Raw genomic sequence first — 18,617 nt, 5'->3', positions numbered from 1 at the left:
AAAGTGCCCACCTCCTCTAGAATGCTCCCATCAATCTGCCTTTGCAGAACACTCCGGTGACAGGGAACTCATTACAACAAAAGGCAGCCCCACTGTCTTTTGCTCAGCTTTACACGGAGTTCAGTCGTCCCCCCCTGGAATGTTCACCTCCTCTGTTCTCCCCCAAGGGCCAAGTAGACTGAGTGTTATCCTCTCCCAAAAACAATCTTGCAAAGGCTTCATGGCCCCCCTAAGTCTTTTCTTCTGAAGGTTAAATTCCCTATGTCTTATTACATGGTATCATTTAGGTCATTTCTCTTTGGATAAATTAACACTCATCAAGGTTTCTAAAATGTGCTCAGAGATGGACATCATACTCTAGGTAGGGTCTGTCCAGGACAGAGAACAGTGCAAGGACCTCTCCCCCTTCTTTGTTGCTATCTTTCTTAGGATAAGGTCCAAGGCTGCCTTCCCTCCTGGGATGCCAAAGACACATCACATCACAACATACCATACCATGCCACACCACACTAAGCTTGTGGGCCACTAGGCCCTCAGGTCTTTTTCCTACAAAATGCCTGGTTGCATCTCCCCTCTCCTCTTTCTGTGTAGACTCTATTCACCATTCCAGCTGTGGAGATCTTTTTGGATTCTGAGTCAGTCGGCTGGATGCCCTTGCCAACATGTTGGTGCAGCTCAATTAAAGCACATGCACATAGGCTGAAGTAACAGCCCTGTGGAGGGCGTGCAGAAACGTCCCTCAGCACATGATGTGAGGTGACATGGAAAGACATTCCAGTTCTCCTTATGGGGTTTTAGTTTCTTTCCCTTCTGTGAATGAGGTGTTCTCAGCCTTGTCCTGTCAGGGGGCTGGGATAGAGGGGAAGAAGGGCAGGGAAAGGGGGTGTGGCACTGACCAGCTTCATAAGAAATCTGAGTGAAGACTTCTCTAAGAAAAACAAGCACAGCACAAAGAGACAGAACATGGATTCCCCCTGAAATGTCTGTGACCTTCATGCCCACAGGAAGGCGGCAGAAGCTCCCAGCAGACCCAGCCTGAGAGACGGGCCTTCCAAAGCCTCTAGAGCCACTGAACATTTCTGAGTGGAGACGACTCATGCTAATGCCTCCAGAAGAGAGACAAGAACTCCAGATACGACCAAGGCAGTCTGCCAAAAAATTTAGCTCCCAAACTAAAAAAACAAACAAACAGAAACCAGAAAAGACAAATTTCCTAACTAGGAAAAAAAAAAAAAGGAAAACAGAAATACTATATTTTGATTAACCACCACTCCGTTGCCCAAACCCGCAAAAGCCAACACTCCCACTGCATAACCCTCTAGCTGACTCTTCTGAACCAAAAGAAGCCTGGACCCAAGTCAGGAGAGCAGCCCCAGCACCTTGGCCCAGTCTGGCTGAGCCAGTGAGCATGATGCAGCCAGGAGCTCACCTTCCCGGCCCAGCCTGGGATGTTCTGGAAGCTTCTTTCTAGAGGCCACTGGAAGGTAGGTAAGCCAGGATAAGGAGCCTCAGGTGTCTAGGATCTGCACGTGCAGAAGGAAAATCTGCAGGCTCATACTACTGTACAGGGGCCCTAATCACCCGGGTCACAGGAGCATTGTCACAGAATTACTTACTTAATCTGATGTTTATTTCCTTGCATGTGGGACTGGTACATTTCTATAGATGTAAGGGTGATACTACAAATGGGACAGATGTAGTTACCCACACCAAGTGCTGAAAGAACACAGAATTCAGGTTAATGTCAGTATGCAGACACATCAAAAAGAAACCCACTTATCTGATCCCATTACCAGGGACCACCACTGTGAGCCAGGCTGCCCAAAGCGGCTACTGCAGACGGGCCAGTTCTGCCCCCAGGGGCTCTCACCCTGCTTCCCCGTACTCTCCTGTCCCAAGCCCTTGGCTGAGTCCAGGAAAACCATCACCCTCTTGGACACAGCTTGTGGGCGATGGACACGGCTCAGCTGGAGATCATGTCCTGGATGTCTCCAATCTGCTTTCAGGGTCTTAAGGATACCCCAGAGATGAAGAGCATGAGGATGATGGTGACGACAAGACTAAGAAAGGAGTCTGAGGTCAAGCAGCAGCTCAAGGTGGCCCATCAGCTGCCTCCCCCCCTGCTCTGCCAGGACTGGCTCAGACAGCAGAATGGCCCCGAATCCAATGAGACCCCTGACATCTGCTGCCTTTTCAGCTAAGCTGAAATATAATTGTCTTCTTAGAGTCTCCCTTTTTCCTCATGCTTTGTTTCCTAGCTCCTCCACCCCTCAAACCAGTTCTTTATGACAGGCAGAACTTTCAGTCCACCTATTCAATCAAGGCAAGGGGTTTTAATCCCGAGGCCCCCCCCCAGATGTTCACTCCTTTCAGTAGGTTCCTACCAATCAAAGTCCCAAACAGTGAGTTCATCCCTCCAGGCCTCTCAGATCAACCCTCTATGACTGCCCACTATGCCCACTGCCCTCCGTGACTGTAGTGGAAGCATGCTGGATAATATCCAGAGACCTGGGCTCTGCCCAGAGCTGGACTTTGTGTAACTCCTTACTCTCATGGCCTCAGTTCCCTCATCTGTAAAAAAAAGGGGTCTGAATCAGATAAGCACTACAGCTTTCCAATGGGTTTTAACAAGATTTCATGGTGTCTAATACTCAGGAACATAGGAATTGCTTAGTTATATTTGTTGACTCCCAAGGGACAAAAACTTGTCTTAAATGGGGGAGGGGGAGCCCAGCCAGAACCTAAAAGTGTTACCCTAATGAACCAATCACATATTTAAATAGTAATTTGTAAGAGAGCTCATCAAGGGATGATGAAGCTGGTGACCCATACATACCCCCTGAGCTCACTACAAGGACAGAGTCTCAGGGACTGGGAGCTGCCCCAAGATGAATGTTTGGTTGAAGCTGCTTTTTAGCAGGGGGTGGGGGTGGGGAGGAGGAAGGGAACTCAAGCACTGAAGTCCCTACTCTGTGCCAGGCTCTGTGCTAAGCTCTTTACAAATGTCTCATCTGATCCTCCCAACAGCCCTGTTACTGTCTCATTTTATCGCTGAGGACACTGAGGCAGACGAGGAGCAGTGACTCTAGGCCTGTGCTCTAGTGACCATTCTGTCCAAGGCACTGCCCACTCCCCCTTAGGAGGACGGCCTCCAGCCCGAATCTTGGGTGCCAAGAGGTGCCAAGGGGCAGAGCTGTCTCAGAGGAAACGATGGGCCTGACTGTTGGCAGGAAGCATTGCCAACTCTCTACAGTGGCCCCATCGACCTCGCTGGCTTTTTTTCTGCCTTTTTCCTTTTGTTTGTTTTGGGAAAATGGATCCTGAGAGAGCCTCAGCTTGGGGGTGGGGTGGGGTGTAGAGAAGCAGGATTTCTTTACCTCCCCCAGAAACTCTTACTGAGGTGCAGGGACTATGTGTCCCCACTCATGCAGAGCTTCTGGTCACTCTTGGCCTTTCCTCTTCTCCTCAGCACAGGTCAGAGACCACACACAAAAGTGAGCTTTTGTGGCCCAAGAGATGGAGAGTTGGGATGGTGGTGGAGGGTCCTCAAGAGGCCCACTGGAGCCAGGAATGCTTGCCCAGCTGGTCTCCTCTGGGCAGCACTGGACTGGGGAGATGGCATGGGAAGGGCCCTAGGTAGCAAAGTACTGAAATATTGCCTTCTGGACGAATGGAAGGAAAGGGTTGGATCCAAATGAAGCTAACATGAGCTAACAACATGTCTGAGCAGTAGAGCAGGGGGAAATGAGCCAGTCAAGGCAGGCTGGCAGCAATATCAGGGAAGGACTTTGATGGTTCCAGGCTATTTTGTTTGGACTTGATTCTACCAGTGCTTCTTAAACTGTGGGTCATGACCCAAGTTGGCAACAATAAAAGGTTTCTGAATGCACAAAACACCCCAAAATTAATTCAAGATCAAATGAGTAATGAATCTGAGGTGTTGCTGGCACTCTGCACCCTGCACGCCCTCAGGCCATGAAACACCAGCTAACACAGAAGGTGTAGCCAGGGGTCATGAGTGGCAGAAGCTTAAGAAGCCCTGTATCTAGGTCAGGAGGAGGAGGGGGGCTGTGGTCTGGAGGGCTGAGAAGGGGGCAGAAGTGGAGGTAAGAAGGGAAGACAGCTGGCCTTTGGAGTTCAGTTGTCTTTCTACTCCTCTGTTACTTCTATCTTGGAATCTTTTTACTCCACTATTTCTTGGCCATTTTCCATATCCCTGGCACTCAGCACAGGGTCTGGCACACATCAGGAGCTTCACAAGTGTCTATTAGCAGTGCTCGTGCGCTCCACTTACAGCTGCCTGTTCTTTCAATAACTGGGATGTAATTCATCTGGGCCTGGTGACCTGCACCCCCAAAGGGCAGCTCGGTGTTTTCATCCATATCCTGGGTTTCCATTCCCTATTATTCATTTCTGTTCTTTCCCACCCAAAGATCCCTTCCTGTGGCAGAGAAAGCAGGGGGTTTTTTTCTCTCCTCTTTTTTTCTCTTTTCCTTCTCTCCACCATCAGTCAGCGAAGACCCATCTACCTTGACCTGTCACCCAATCCCTTCCTTTGATTTTCTTCTCCGCACAGTATGAAAATGACCTCGATTTCTGGACTTGCCTCTCCCCTTGCTATCTTGTTCATGCTCTAGGTTCCAGACAAACTGGACCAACATACTTCCCATCTTGGTGCATTCACACTGAGTGGTGCCCTCCTGACCTCGTCTGCTTCTCAGCTTCGGAGCTCCGCTGCTGACTCCTGCAAGGAGTGTCCCCTACACGGCCCCACATCCCTTGCCCAACTGGCTTCTTCCCTCCTTGAATGCCTTGGCCTCACTCCTGACACGTGTGCTCTACTTCTTATTGGAGTGTGAGTGTCTGGGGGCAGGGACTGTTTAGTTTGGGTCTTGTTTGTGTTTAGCACAGCCCAGCTTTTCACAAAGTGGGTGCTATTTAATGTGTGAGCATTTACTGAATAGATGAATCAGCTGTAGGCAGAAAGGTCACCCTGCAGACAGCTTTAGATGTCAGATTAACTTAGGGTTGTGGTGTTGGGAACACAGAGGACAGGACAGAGAAAAGCACCTCTAGGGAGAACAGCAGGCCTTATGGCTAGAGGAAAGAGAGGAGATTGCTGATCAGAGATCCTTCTAAGGTTTCCAGCCTGAGTGAATGCACAATGGTGGCTCCACGGATAGACTGAGAGGTTTGGGGGGAAGGGAAAGAAAATGAATTTAGTTTTAGAAATGCTGAATTTGTGATGGCAGCAGGGTGTTCAAGTGGAAATGTAAGGAAGGAGTTGGAGCTAAGAGAAAAGAGCTCAGGGACACTAAACAATAAAAAACACAAATGTACTTTCCATATTTAATTATAATTATATATATATTAATAAAAATAAAAACATAATATTATGGTCAGTTCAGAAAGACAGAGAAGAAATAAAAAAGAGAAAAGAGAGGGATGGGCAGCAGGGGGAAAAGAAGACAGAAATGTTCACTGACCAAGGAGGAGAAAGAGGAAAGGAGGTGCCGGCTGGGAGAGAGAAGGGCTGACAAGGCTCTGAAGGGAGTGTATTAGCAAACAAATCTTACACCTGGGTTCTAAGGAAGTTAGACTTTCTACTCTGAGATCTGATCAGGGCTCCTTCCTCCATAGGGCATCAATGCATATGCTTCCAACGCTAGACACATGCAAACCCCTCACAAAACTTGGAGTTGTTCATTTCAAAGCCCCTCAGGGCTGGAAATTCAAGAGATCTAGCCAGGACTTTCTAAAGGAGGCATGCTTACTGTCTTTATCTTTGGACAGAAAAGGATTGTACACAAATGGCTAACAGAGAATTAATACCCAAGCTCAGTAAAGTGAGAGCACCTGACTGTCCTTGAACATCTAGTCCAGATGTTTCTACATTTCTGGAACTGAAAGAACTCAAGAATGTGGTTGTCAAGTCACTCATGATCCTGGAGAATGGGGAATGGATACCACAGGACTGGAGACAGGCAAATGACTCAATTTAAAAAAAAAAAGGCAAGAGAACAGAGTCTGTAACCAAATTCCAGTGAGCTTCAATTTCTGGGAGAAATGTGGTTTAGTTCAATTAAATGGATTTGGAACTGGATGAAGGTCAAAGATGGTATTGGTTTGGTGTCAGTGTAGCACGTCTTTGGTGAAGTGTCCCAGGGATCTGTGTTCTTCAACATTTTTATCGGTGACATGGATAAAAGCATAAATGATATGCTCATTAAATCTGCAGATGACACAAAGTTGGGATCCAAACAGATCCCAAGAAGACAGACCACTGTGCAGAATGTTCTAAGATGAAACTGAACACACATAAATGCAGACTCATGCACTTGGGTAGAAAAAAAGAATCAATGCTCCCAGTGTGACATGGAGGAGGGATAGTTAGTAGTTTATGTGGAAAAGATCTGGGGGTTCTGCACACAGCAAATGTCAGAGCAGCTCAGCACGCTGTGTGAGAGGCAGAGATTGAAGGAAGCAGGGAGTAATCATCCTGCTGTGTCTGCCCTATCAGAGCACACCTGCTGTGCTGGGTTTGGTTCTGGGGCCACGGCTTAGGAAAGATCCAGATAAGGTGGAGAGAATCAAGAGGGGATAAGGGGGATGGGAAGGCATGAGCTCAGGCCAAAGAGGAGAAGCTAAAGGAACGAGAGATATTGAGCTTGGAGAAAACTGTCTGAAATTCAGACCATTGTATGAAAGGGAGATGAAATTTGTCCTCCTTGGCCCTAGGAGCTGCAAAGAAGAAAATTTCAACTTGATATGAGGAAGACTTTCCTAGTAATTCCATGTGGGGGATAAGCTGCCTTCATGAGGCCTGGGCCCTCTTTAATGGGGGTCTTTAAGAAGTAAACCATCTGAGCACTTGTAGGGCACACTGCAGTGAGGACTCCTTTTCAGGTATGGGTTGGACCAGACAAAAATTCTACTTTAACTCATAAAACCCTACCACACCTTTAGCATTTAGCTAAACCAACTTCTCTGAAGACAAGAGGCATGCAACAAATCCATTCTGGTTGACTGAATGACGGGGGCAGGTGGGTGACAAGCTACAATGAAAAAGTGGGTAGGACAAAGCAGGGCGAATAAACAACAGGTTGAGAAGAGTCACTAGAACGTCCTTACCATCCTGGCACGTCCTAAGCTCACTCTTGCCTTCGTACCTCTGCTCATGTCCCCCAGTGCCTGAGATGTCCGATTATCCTATCTCACGTCTCCCAGGAGTTCAGTCCTTCCTGTCTGCAGCCCCCTATAAAGACTGCTCACTTCTCTGGACCCCTCTGGCATCTGAAGCCTGTCTAGGACAACCTGGCACCTGGTCATCTGTTTTCCATACTGAGCTTTCAGGTAAATCTAGTCTATACTTTAGTTGCTAAGTTTCCTAAGGGCAGAAGCTACATCTGCTTGGTCTACCCTGAAACACCAACATAGTGGTGGGTACAGAGTAGGGGCCTTCTATGTAGGGGTTGGGGATTTAGAGTTGAGAAGCATCTTAAAAGTCTCCAACCCTCTCATTCTACAAGTGAGGATACTCAAATCCCAGAGAAATTAAATGCTTTGCCCCAGGTGTCATAGAAGCTAAATTCGAACCTAAGACCTCTGGCTCCAAATCTAATGGTTTTTCCAATGCACTACACCTCACCGTTCTTTGTGAAAAGGTTCAGACGCTAGTCTACAGGGGCTCCTCCTCCAGAGGAGCAGAAGGGCACACACATCTACGGCTGCTGCTCTAGGACAGCTACAGTGTAATCCGACCACTCACCACTGCTCGTGGACTCAGCAGGGAGGGTCTTCTGCCCGATCTCTGCCAGGATCTTCTTCCGGGCCTCGCTCCTCTTGTGCTTTTTGCCCAGGTAGTGCTGCTGTGCCATGAGTGGGCTGTTAAAGGACGCGCAGCAGAGCTCACAGTATCTGTCTCGATCATTCAGATCCAAAGCAGGGCTGCCATAGGATGAGGGCGTTTCTTCCATTGCCCCTTCTGGGATGGCTTTGTCACAAATGGGCTGCAGTGGCTCTGGCCTGGCACAAGCCGCAACAGGAAGACCTGCTGGGAGAAGAACAGATTCTTAATGTCTAGAAAGATCTACAGAAAAGAGAATAAAATAGAATTTTAATAGAAAAATACATTTCAATACAGGTGACAAACCTTTGTTCATGTAATATATTTAATACATTTCCATATCAAAGGAATGCTTCAAAAAGCTGCTATCCTTAGCATGTCCACTCAAAGCCATTGAGTAGGGCAAGTAAGATCAGAGTAAATGTACACGTTTACACATGTGTGGGCACGTTGGAACAAACCTGGTCACCATATTTTTCTGTGCAGAAAGGCTTCCAAAATCTTGGTATACAAAAGGATCAGAGAAAGCAAAGCTCAGTGTGGCAAAATGACAACGGGAAAGCTTGACTATTATGACAAAGACACATTCTTCTTGGCTTATGGCCAAGGGATCAGAGTCTATCTGGAAGAACACATCATGGCACTAATTTAATCTTGGCTTATTCTCTATTTACTTTGGGGTTAAATTCAAGCAATTATTTAATACCACAAAAACTACAGACTCCCAGCCCCATGCTATTTCACAGTTCTTCCTTCTGCCCGCTCTACTGAGGTCAGCTCATTCAGCCTGGGGGCCAGAGGTCGGGGCATCCTAACTCTTATGGGACATTATGATTCTGTTCATCTTTGGCCTGGTTTGCAACACACTCTAAGAGAATTGGTCTGAGAATTTGGCATGACTGCTAAAACTGAAACTAAGGAAAAATCCATTTCAAGCATAATACACATGCTAAAATTAATCATGAATTTTATACAACCTAAAACATGTATTTTGAAAGAGTGATGCTAACATAAATATTTAGTACTCTAACATCATCCTGATGGCATACAAGGCTTTGCGTGGCACTGGTTTTAGCATATGATGTTGATACGATAATGACTTGGCAAAAATAGAGTATGATACACTGGTAAATAGTTCATTCTGGGAAATGAACTCCTTTCCTCCAAAACAGGGCAATCAGTAAGAGAGTGGTGGATTACTTGGTATAGAAATGCTAAATCACTATCTTTATAACAGGACACAAGTCTCAGATTCTCCTCCATTTTAAAACCCAGTCTGGATTTTCCAGGTCTGGATGGATTTCCAGATTTCCACCCAGTTTGAGAATAGATATCTCCATTTCAGGTTCTCTCAGGCAGGTGCGCTCTGTATATTTCACATGCTCTGTCTCCCCAACTAGACTGTCAACCCCACAGGATGGGGATCTTATTCTATGCTTCTCAGTAGGTGCTCAATAACTGTGTGCTGTTCGTAATGACAGGCCTTTTCTGGACCTTTATAAGGAGAGAGGGGTATGTGATTTGCTTTGTTAGCTGGGTATGCTGTGGTCATACCCATTTTAAAGTAAAGATACTGGTTGGGTATGGTAGGAAGTACAGGAAAGTATAGAAAAGGAAAAGAGCTGATATGAACAACAGAGAAGGGGAGAGGGAGAGATGCTTTATGATTTACTTCTGATCTGATGTTTAATTAGAAGCATAGAGAAAAGGAGCATGGCAGGGGGTAGGCTGCTTGTGGTCAGACAATGGCCAGGTGGAGAAAAGTTAATTCACCCGTTTTTTATTTGGTTTTATTCAGATGAGAGTCCTAAGCCAAAAAGGGAGGTCAAGTCCAATGGGCAATCATACTCTCCAAGTTCAACGTTAGGGACGGAGAATGAAAGTAAAGAATTAGGAGAGTAGAAATGAGTCCCTTCAAAGAGACACTTCTCCACAGGGATGTTTCCAGAACCAAAGATGGAGGACGGAGGGAACGGAAGATAAAGAGGTGAATGGAAGCTTACCCTTGTCTGGCTGAGAGCTTGGTGGAGACGTCTGAGCATGTTCTCCCATTAACTGCTTCAGCTTTTTGGCATGTACTTTCCCCAAATAGTGAGATTGAGCAACAACTGGGGAGCTAAAAATCATGCTGCAGAGATCACAAAATCTGTCTTTGTGCACCACTCCACTCCCGTCCGTCTGAAACCAAGCGCAGTCTCAATTATAAAGATCCAACAACGCGGAGCCTGTTTAACACCACAATAGCAACGTGGCACACTTACCTGGCGAGTCATGAAGTCCAGCTGCCCTCTTCTGTCAGTCCCCTGGGCTTCACTTTGTTCCCCATGAATTTGGAAATAAAGTCTAACCTTTTGAGCGTGCTTTTTGCCCTGAGAAAAGAGATGACAGGACTCAGTGAAGAAGCAAAACCTGCCCTTTGGCCTGGAGCCGGGCAGGAAGCTCAATCAGAGCAGAGGGGATGGGGTGCCTTTGGTGGGCTTTCCCTCTGTCTTCATTAAACGAAGACCCAGTGCCACAGTTTGGAATCTAGCAGCTCTTTGGAATGACTGGCTTGTCCATCTGGAACTGAGAATAACCACAATAACCCAACATGGAAATGTTTCTAAGGGTTGGGATTTGACTGGCTGTGAACATTGCATTCCTCTTCCAGCCTCACTCTAGCCCTGGACATCCCCTCTACCCGGCGTCCCTTCCGTTTGGCTGGCTGGCTCCTTGGCCTCCAGTGAAGGGGACACCCAGGCTGGCCAAGGCTTCGTTCCTCTCCAGGAGACTTTCTCTACCATCCCCTTACACCCCATCTTTTTAGTTACCTTTTACAATGTAGCATTCCTCTATCTGAATGTAAGTTCCTTGAGGGCAGGGGCTGTTTTTCTTTTCGTTTATACTAGTAATCCCAGCACTGAGGCTGGGACATAGTCTAAATACCAAAACTCAAAACATCTTTAATAACAATAGCAACAAAAACATTAGCCTCAGCTAACCCTATTAACACCATCTGGCCCTGAAGCAGGCTGTGTTATGCACAAAATCTCAACTACCAGAAATGGAAGGCAGCCAGCACATGTTCCTGGTTAGGTGATGTGGATGTCGCCTGGCACTGGTCTCTCCTCTAACTCCACGGAACTCTTCACAAACATGCCCATAAACAGGGTAATGACTAGAGATCACCCCAGAATAGACAGAACTTGAGTTGCCGTTTCATTGCTGCCACTCCCCAGCAGGACATGCTGTGGTTCTGGGCAAGGTGCTTGACCTTGGTGGGCCTCAGTTTCCCCATCTCTAAGATAAACGGGCTGGACTGGTTCCTTCCCTCTTGTCTGAGTCTAAAGTCAGAGCTCTAAATCAGGCAGCCCATTTTAACTTCTCCTATGTTTGGTGTCCTTGTCCTAAGAAGGCTCAGATCATGTCTGTGAGTCTACCATCCAATGATCAAGCTAAGAGTTTCCCACCCAAAGCTCATAATTTCTCTCCTCTGTTTTTCATGGGGACATAAGGATATGATGGCTCTAAATACTATTAAAAAAACCCCAAACCAAAACCCAAGCTAGTTCAAGACATAATTCCTCTTTGCTTTCAGCTTACCTCATAATGTGAAATCCTTTGGGATTCAAACTGTAGCATTGCGCCACACACTTTACAAAAGTTGTCTGTAAAAAGTTCATTCCTTTTATGTTCATCCAAAAAAGTATCTATAAGCACAAAAGGGGAGGGAGGGGGGAATAAAACAGGGCATCATGGGAATAGACCACAGGGGCTTCTTTTCTTTCCTTGCCAGCTGCTACAGACTACTTTAACTAATTAAGAAAAAAAAAAAGCTATGTAAAGGTTTTCCTTAAAAAAAAAAAAAGATATGTAAATTTTGTTGTCTGCATACAAGGCTACTGACATGCTTTATAAATCTCTTAATACCAGGAGGCAAAATGCTTAAGGAAAGGAAAGGGAAAGCCATGAATACATTACTAGGTGGCAGGATGTTATGGGTACTGACCTCTGGGTGTCTGTTGAAAGGTTATCACAAAGGCCAGCTCTGTTACCTAATCCACATGACTCCCCAAACCCCACCCCACCCCACAGCACCCTCTGTACAAGAGTGGACAGTGCTTTTATTTCTACCTTCATAAGAAAACTGGCACAAACTGGGGTCAAATGTCACAGAACAATTAATGATTTGTATTCTTAGGCAATAATTCTGCCTTTGGCTCAGAAAATCATGTATGAATGTTTGTTTCCCAGCAGATGACCAAACTAAATGCAAACAAAATGACCAAACTAAATTGTTTTAAGACAGTCACAAGTTCCAGGTACTACACCACCCATTACCTGAGAATCACAAGGAACCACAAAGCTTTTTTAAGAAAGGTGGGCACACATCCTTTTGTAGCTGGCACAAACATGATACCAGCCATGTCACAAAACACTTCTCCCACTCGTATATCAAAGCACAAAGGACAGTACATCTTCACCATGCACAAGCTATGCCATGAGATCTATCTGCTGGGGACTGTCACAACTTACCTAGATAGAACTCTCAGGACTTCTCCTTAGGATCTACATCCCACTCCAAGTCCTAAAAAAACATCTTGTGAGACTCTGCCAGCCCGAGTGTGAGATACAAACCCCTCCAAGCCTTCTATAACATATTGTGAATACTTCATTGGGGCAGGGGTAAGGGGGGGGGGTGGAGTTGAAATGCTGCTGCTTTTAGAGCCTGGCTCTGTCACTCACTATCTGGGCAGCAGTGGCCAAGGCACTTATCTTCCCTAGGCCTCAGTTTGTTTCTTCATCTGTATAATAAGCAGGTGGGACCAGAAGGTGTCTGGGGTCCCTTGAGCTCTAAATGGATGATGAGCCTTTTGCTTTTTGACAAATACTTACCACTCACTATGTGCAAAGCCCACAAGGTGGTGTTGGGAATACAGAGAATATGATACTGCCTATTGTCTCAAGGAGCTGGTAGCCTAACAGAAGAGGAGAAGTGTGACCAGTGTCTGCAAAGTAAGAAAGAGAGTGAAAGAACACAAATGCTCTGAGAATTTAGAAGAGGAGGGAGTACTTCTGGAAGGGGGATCCAAGAAGGCTTAATGGAGCAGACAGCATTTGTCCCTGGTCTCGAAGGAGCAATGAGAAGTAGCTGGGAGAAGTTGGGGGAAAAGCCACCAAGCAGAGGGACATGTTCACACAAGCTATGCTTTACAGCATCATTGAATGGATGAAAGGTTTGCTTGATAAATCCCAAAAGTTTAAGTCCAGTATAAATACATCTCAGAGCTATGTTAGAAATCATTTAATGAGCTGTTTTGATGCTACAGGAACCTTTGATTTACTTTAAACAACTCTTTAAAAACAGGCACATTAGTGACATAATGGAAGAGCACCCAATAGGAGGCAGGAGTTCTGGGTTCTAGGCCTGGCTACACCAATACCTCCCACCAGTCTTCCCACACACTGCTCCCCTCCCCATGCTCACCATCCAGTCACCCCTGGCCCCTTTGCTTTTGCAAACCTTGGGCAAATAGTCACTGGGCATCTTTGGGCTTCTGTACCTTAAGAAGGTGGGGTTGGATGGGACAATCTAATTATCTCTAGACTCTGCTATGCAAGAAACTTCCATCATTGTCTCTAAAGCTAGCCAACTAAAAAGGCTGCCTAGAATGGTAACTCCTATCGGGGATCGTCTGTAGTGTCAGACCGAAAAAATGAAACTTGATTTTCCCAGGGGGCATGGACTTGCATGGACTTGAAAGTACATTGAAAACCCTCCATCAAAAAGGGGTAAATGCCTCCCCCTGGTGACTATCAAAACTTACTGCAGAGGCATATACTTAGAACCCTGTTTATGGAAATCTAAAGAAAACAAGCAGCTTTTCAGAGGCTCCAGAGAAACTAGAATTGAATGCTAAGTACTCATGGGCCAAAGGACTGGGCAGGACCCAATGGGACGGTGCTGGGGAGAGGAGTGCTGCTGTGGAGGGCATCCAGGCTTAGATCCTGCCTTTAGCATTGCCACACTAGGCACATCACTTACCCTTTCCAGCCTGTTTTCCCACCTCACTAGAGGTCTATGAATCCCAAATAACACTTTTACAGGTGAGGATGCTTCTGAAACCCAGAGATTAAGTGAAGTAAGACAGAAAACAGAGTCCCAATCCAGTGCATTCTCTATGACACCATGCAGCCTTATCCCTTTGGGGGTTTCCCTATCTCTGTAAAAGTCAGTCATTATCTCTCGCCAGCAGAGTCTTCCTTAACAACCATCTCCTTCTACATCCACTAAGTCGCCACTCCTAACGATTATTCATAGAGAGGCAGTGGGGCCTAGGATTTGGGCAAATCTGGGTTGACATGATGCAGCTTTCTGTGACCTTGGATGAGGTGTGTTTGGGGGAGGTAATGTGGTCAGACCTGAACCTTAGGAAAAGTGACCCTTAACCTCTAGATACCTCAAGGAACAAGCTGGGGCTCACCCGCTATTCTGCTGAACAGGGAGTCTTGGCATCCTTCTATTCCATGTCTTTTCCATTTGTATGAGTCATCACCATTTACTGTAATGGCTCCCATGCCCACAGACACTCCCTCCTCCAGTTTACCCCTCCCGCAGACACACCTGCCAAACTCACCTGGCTGAACTACTGCTCTGAACACAGCACTTCCACTGCCCAAAGAGTGTCAATGGTTTCCTGCTGCTCACAGGTAAAGCTTAAATGCCTTACTTTATTATTCAAGGTCCTCATCAATCTGGCCATTACCTCTCCTAGCTGACTCAGTCAACTATTGATTAAGGAAGGGTTTATACTGCAGGGCACTGTGCTGAGTGCTAAGAATACAAAGAAAGGCAACTCCAGGTCTCTCTCCCCCAGCCTCTAGGAGCTCTGACGTTAACAAATTGGGCACATCCAAGATGGGTACAGAGGGCACAGAAGGTTGGGAGGCAGAGGGGAATCCTGGCAAAAGCCTCCTGCCAAAGTGGGCACTGGAAATGAGTCGTGAAGGAAGCCAGGGAGATGAGGAGAGGGCCCTGTAGATTTGAGGTGCAATGACATGGAGGAGGGAGGGATGCAAAAGCAAAGGGGCCAGGGGTGACTGGATGGTGAGCATGGGGAGGGGAGCAGTGTGTGGGAAGGCTGGTGGGAGGAAGCGGCCAGTCTGTGAAGGCCTTTCATTGCCAGAGAACTTTGTCCTTGATACTAGAGGTAAAAGGGAGACAGTTGGTGTTTCGTGAGGCAGCTACTGGGTACCCTGGGGCACAGAGCCCTGAGCCTGGGTCAGGAAGACCTGAGTTCAAATCCAACCTCAGATAACTCCTAGAAGTGTGGCCCCCAGCAGGTCACTTCACCCTGCCTGCCTCCATCTCCTTATCTATAAAATGGGGATAATCATAGCATCTCCCTCCCAGGTGGCTGTGAGAATAAAATATTTGTGCATCTCTTTGCAAACCTTAAAGTGCTATCTGCATGCTGGCTATTGTTCTGAAATCAGATCTCCTCCATGAGGCTCCATCTGAAGTGGGCTGCACAGTCAGCCTTCTTCCATCTATGGGCTCTCTTCCCATCTAGACTGAGTGCCCCTGGAATAAGAAGAGTGGCTTGGGCTTCTCTGCCTCCTTTGCACCCAGCACAGTGTGCTTATGCAGGATTATACCCGAGATGCTTTTTCTTCCCCTGGAGGTGGTGATTTACAACAAGGGGAAATGCTGCCTGAGGAGCAAGACAGGAGACCCTGAGACACTCTTTCTTCTCATACATCACTGGTGGACAACTTTTGGATACAGGTACAAGAACGGTGAGTAATTATGAAGTGGAAATGACCCCCTAATTAAGGTTCTATTCCCTCCCCTGTAGCTGCCCAACAGAAACAACCAAGATTTAAATTGAGTAGAATGTTTTGTTTGAGAGGCAGGAGGAGCCAGATCTGTGGGGGACTTCCAGTGTGTAAACTTCCTTCACTGATACAGGTCAGCAGCTTATCTGTAACTGATAGAGATTTAGTGAGAATCTAGGGCACTGGAAGTGAAGATAATTTGCCCATGGTCACACTCAACCCACATGTTTCTGATTCTATCCACAATTTCACATTGCCTCCTTGCTAATAATGTGGGTCTTTATTACTTTTTTCTCACTTTTACAAAGACAATTAAGTTTTTCTGTGCACACACAATTCTAATGTCTCAAGTCTATGTTGCCCTCCATCTTCTCTAAAGTTATCATTTAACTATTATAAGGTTATAGTGGGAAAACTGTACTTTACCTCCCCCCCCCAACGCTAGTCGAACCCAATGATTAGGGTACCTCAGAGGTACAATGGATAGAACACTGGGCTTGGAATCAAGAAGGCCGATCTACCTGAGTTCAAATATGGCCTCAGACACTTACTGGCTGTGTGACTCTAGGCAAGTCCCTTAAGCCTATTGGCCTCAGTTCCCTCATCTGTAAAATGAGCTGAAAAAGGAAATGGCAAAGCAACCACTCCAGTGTTTTTGCCAAGAGAACCCCACATGGGGTCACAGAGTCAGACATGACTGAACAACAACCCGACTGGAGGCAGGGACTGAAATATAACTGAAGGGTGTTCATGATTTAGATGAACATTCTCCTAAAATAAATGAGGATTTAGCCATCAGAGTCTGGAAGACAACTCTGTGGGGAGTAATAAGCATGGTGACCCAGGAGTGCTGGAGATAGTTCTGCACAGATGACATGAGGCTAATCTGGAGCTGGTAAGGTGACCCAGGAGTGCTGGAGATAGTTCTGCACAGATGACATGAGGCTAATCTGGAGCTGATAAGGTCCTCAAGGACACATGGACAAGATGAAAACAGAGTGATGGATGCCCAAGCCTGACTCGGGGCCACTGAGTGAAAACAGATGAGAACAGAATGCTGCCAGACCATGTCTGCAAGCTGAGGCAGTGTCAGGAGGGAGGAGGGCTGGTGGTCTGGGGACCACAGAAAAAGACTCTGCCAAGGGTTTAGGGAACGAAGAAAGAATAGGGCAAACTAGCAAAAAAAGCACAGCAACTCCTCGGAAGTGGACTAGAGGAGGCTTGGCATTGAGAGTAAAGAGGTCCTGGTTTTAAGTGCTGGTTCTGCTGTGATTAGACAAATGAGAATTCGTTACTCTGGGCCCTAGTTTCATAACCACTGCCATGATAACAACAGCTAGCATTTATCTAACTCTTCAGAAATATCTCATTTGATCCATACCACAGCCCTGGAAGCTAGGAGCTATTATGATTCCCATTTTACAGATGAGGAAACTGAGGCAGAGGTGAAGGGACTTGCCCAGGGTCACACAACTAGTGAGTACCTGGGCAGCCATCTGAACTCAGTTCTCCCTGACTGTTGGCCCATTGCTAAGGCCCTCTGGTGCTCCTTGGCTGCCTCAGTCTACCCCCCTCACCCACAAAGAGGAAGGGGTTGGCCCAGGTGGTCCCTAATGTCCCTCCTCTGCTAAGGAGCTGAAGACAGGAGAACCTCTGATCCATGGGATGCATTTAGTACTTAGACTAGGGCCAAGTCAAACCAGCATCTGTCCCTCAGCCCTTGTGAAAGCACTTTGTGACTACCAAGAAATCTACAGATGTACCAAAATATGGCTTGTCTCTGTAACCTCCCTCACACCAAAGGAAAACATAGCTGAAGACTCCACTAGACTTTGGTCCTCTACTGCAGGGGCCATGAGTGGGAAGAGGCACCATCAGAGAGAAGAGAGAAGGAGGAGTCATAAGTCAACGTGTGGTTTTTGGAGGGACTCCCAAACTCTACCTGCCTCACCCCCAACCCCAGCTCAACTGTGGAGCTGGCCAGGGGGTCATTTCATCCTGAATCTTCTTGGCCCGTTCAAAATTTAGGGGAAATTACCCATGTTTCTAAGGGGTTATGGAAAGAAAGACTGCCATCTGATAGGTTGTTTCCCAAAAGTTCACTTTTAAGTTGGGTTTTGGGGAGGCCAAACACCTCCCCCCATTGTGTTACACTTGGTGGCTGAGTTCTCACATTAAACAACTTGTCTAACTTGTAATTTAGGTCAGCTATAATGCTAATAACACTTACTATTGCTTCTGGGCCCTGAGCATGGTTAAGGTGTCGGGGACAGACATGTGGCACAGGAGGGAGAAGGAAAGTACTTTAAAAATACTTAATGAAACAGAACGATAATCTTGAGAGTCAGACAGAAGAGTATTAGCACCTCTCTAGTTCAGTCTATCCAAAGGAGGAATTTCTTCAACATCACCCTTGTCTGCTGGTCACCCTTGAACACCAAAAACATCTCACAATGCTGCCCATTCAATTATTTGACAGCTCTAATCCTTAGCTGTCCATTTATTTTTCCTTACATTAATCTGAAAATCTGGCTAAAAAGAATGAACACTGCATGTAACTTTGGACTGTCTGCAGCACCAATCCTCCCTGAATGCCTGGTATGAAGAAATAATCATCTGCTGTGGTTCTTTCCTACCAGACCATACTTTTTGGATTTAACTCTCTGAAGACTTGCACTTGCTTTCTAGAATTCTCATTAAAATATTTACATACTTATGTCAATTTCCTCATATTTAATATAAGGATTTGCCAGAATTTTATTTCTTAATAACATTCATGCCCACCCACGAACTCAACAGATCAATAGCTCCTCTTATTCTACCTTTTAGTTCAGGCAAGGAAGAGGCATCATTCTAGTTTGAGTACAATTATAAATATGTAAATCATTCTTTTTGCAGAATAGAGCACATGCAGCCTTCTATCTTTCTTCAGGAAAATGAGTTTAGAATCAAC

The 18,617-nt window shown here is 46.3% G+C and overlaps 1 protein-coding gene across 5 annotated transcripts in view; it reads right to left on the bottom strand.

The window, feature by feature from the left end:
• Window positions 1-18,617, bottom strand: part of KRCC1 (lysine rich coiled-coil 1) — a 42,082-nt gene that overhangs the window by 8,140 nt on the left and 15,325 nt on the right. Inside the window, exons 1-6 of one of the 5 annotated variants that reach the window (XM_069101046.1) lie at window positions 12,362-14,901; window positions 11,429-11,535; window positions 10,108-10,215; window positions 9,850-10,024; window positions 7,769-8,053; window positions 1,617-1,716 (exon numbers count right to left, since the gene is read on the bottom strand). In XM_069101046.1, coding sequence (XP_068957147.1) covers window positions 1,617-1,716; window positions 7,769-8,053; window positions 9,850-10,024; window positions 10,108-10,215; window positions 11,429-11,467 — 707 coding nt within the window. In that variant the 5' untranslated portion in view covers window positions 11,468-11,535; window positions 12,362-14,901. Of the gene's footprint in view, window positions 1-1,616; window positions 1,717-7,768; window positions 8,054-9,849; window positions 10,025-10,107; window positions 10,216-11,428; window positions 11,536-12,361; window positions 14,902-18,617 lie in introns of those variants that run through there. The other 4 variants (XM_069101045.1, XM_069101047.1, XM_069101048.1 and 1 more) reach the window with 4 other exon arrangements.

Source organism: Petaurus breviceps, unplaced genomic scaffold (assembly GCF_028583685.1).
Source record: "Petaurus breviceps papuanus isolate PSGF00001 unplaced genomic scaffold, PetGlider_PUasm1.0 446, whole genome shotgun sequence".
In the NCBI taxonomy this organism is placed as follows: domain Eukaryota; kingdom Metazoa; phylum Chordata; class Mammalia; order Diprotodontia; family Petauridae; genus Petaurus; species Petaurus breviceps.
The sequence above is the reverse complement of the archived record's forward strand: the minus strand, read 5'-3'. Positions and strand labels throughout refer to the sequence as shown.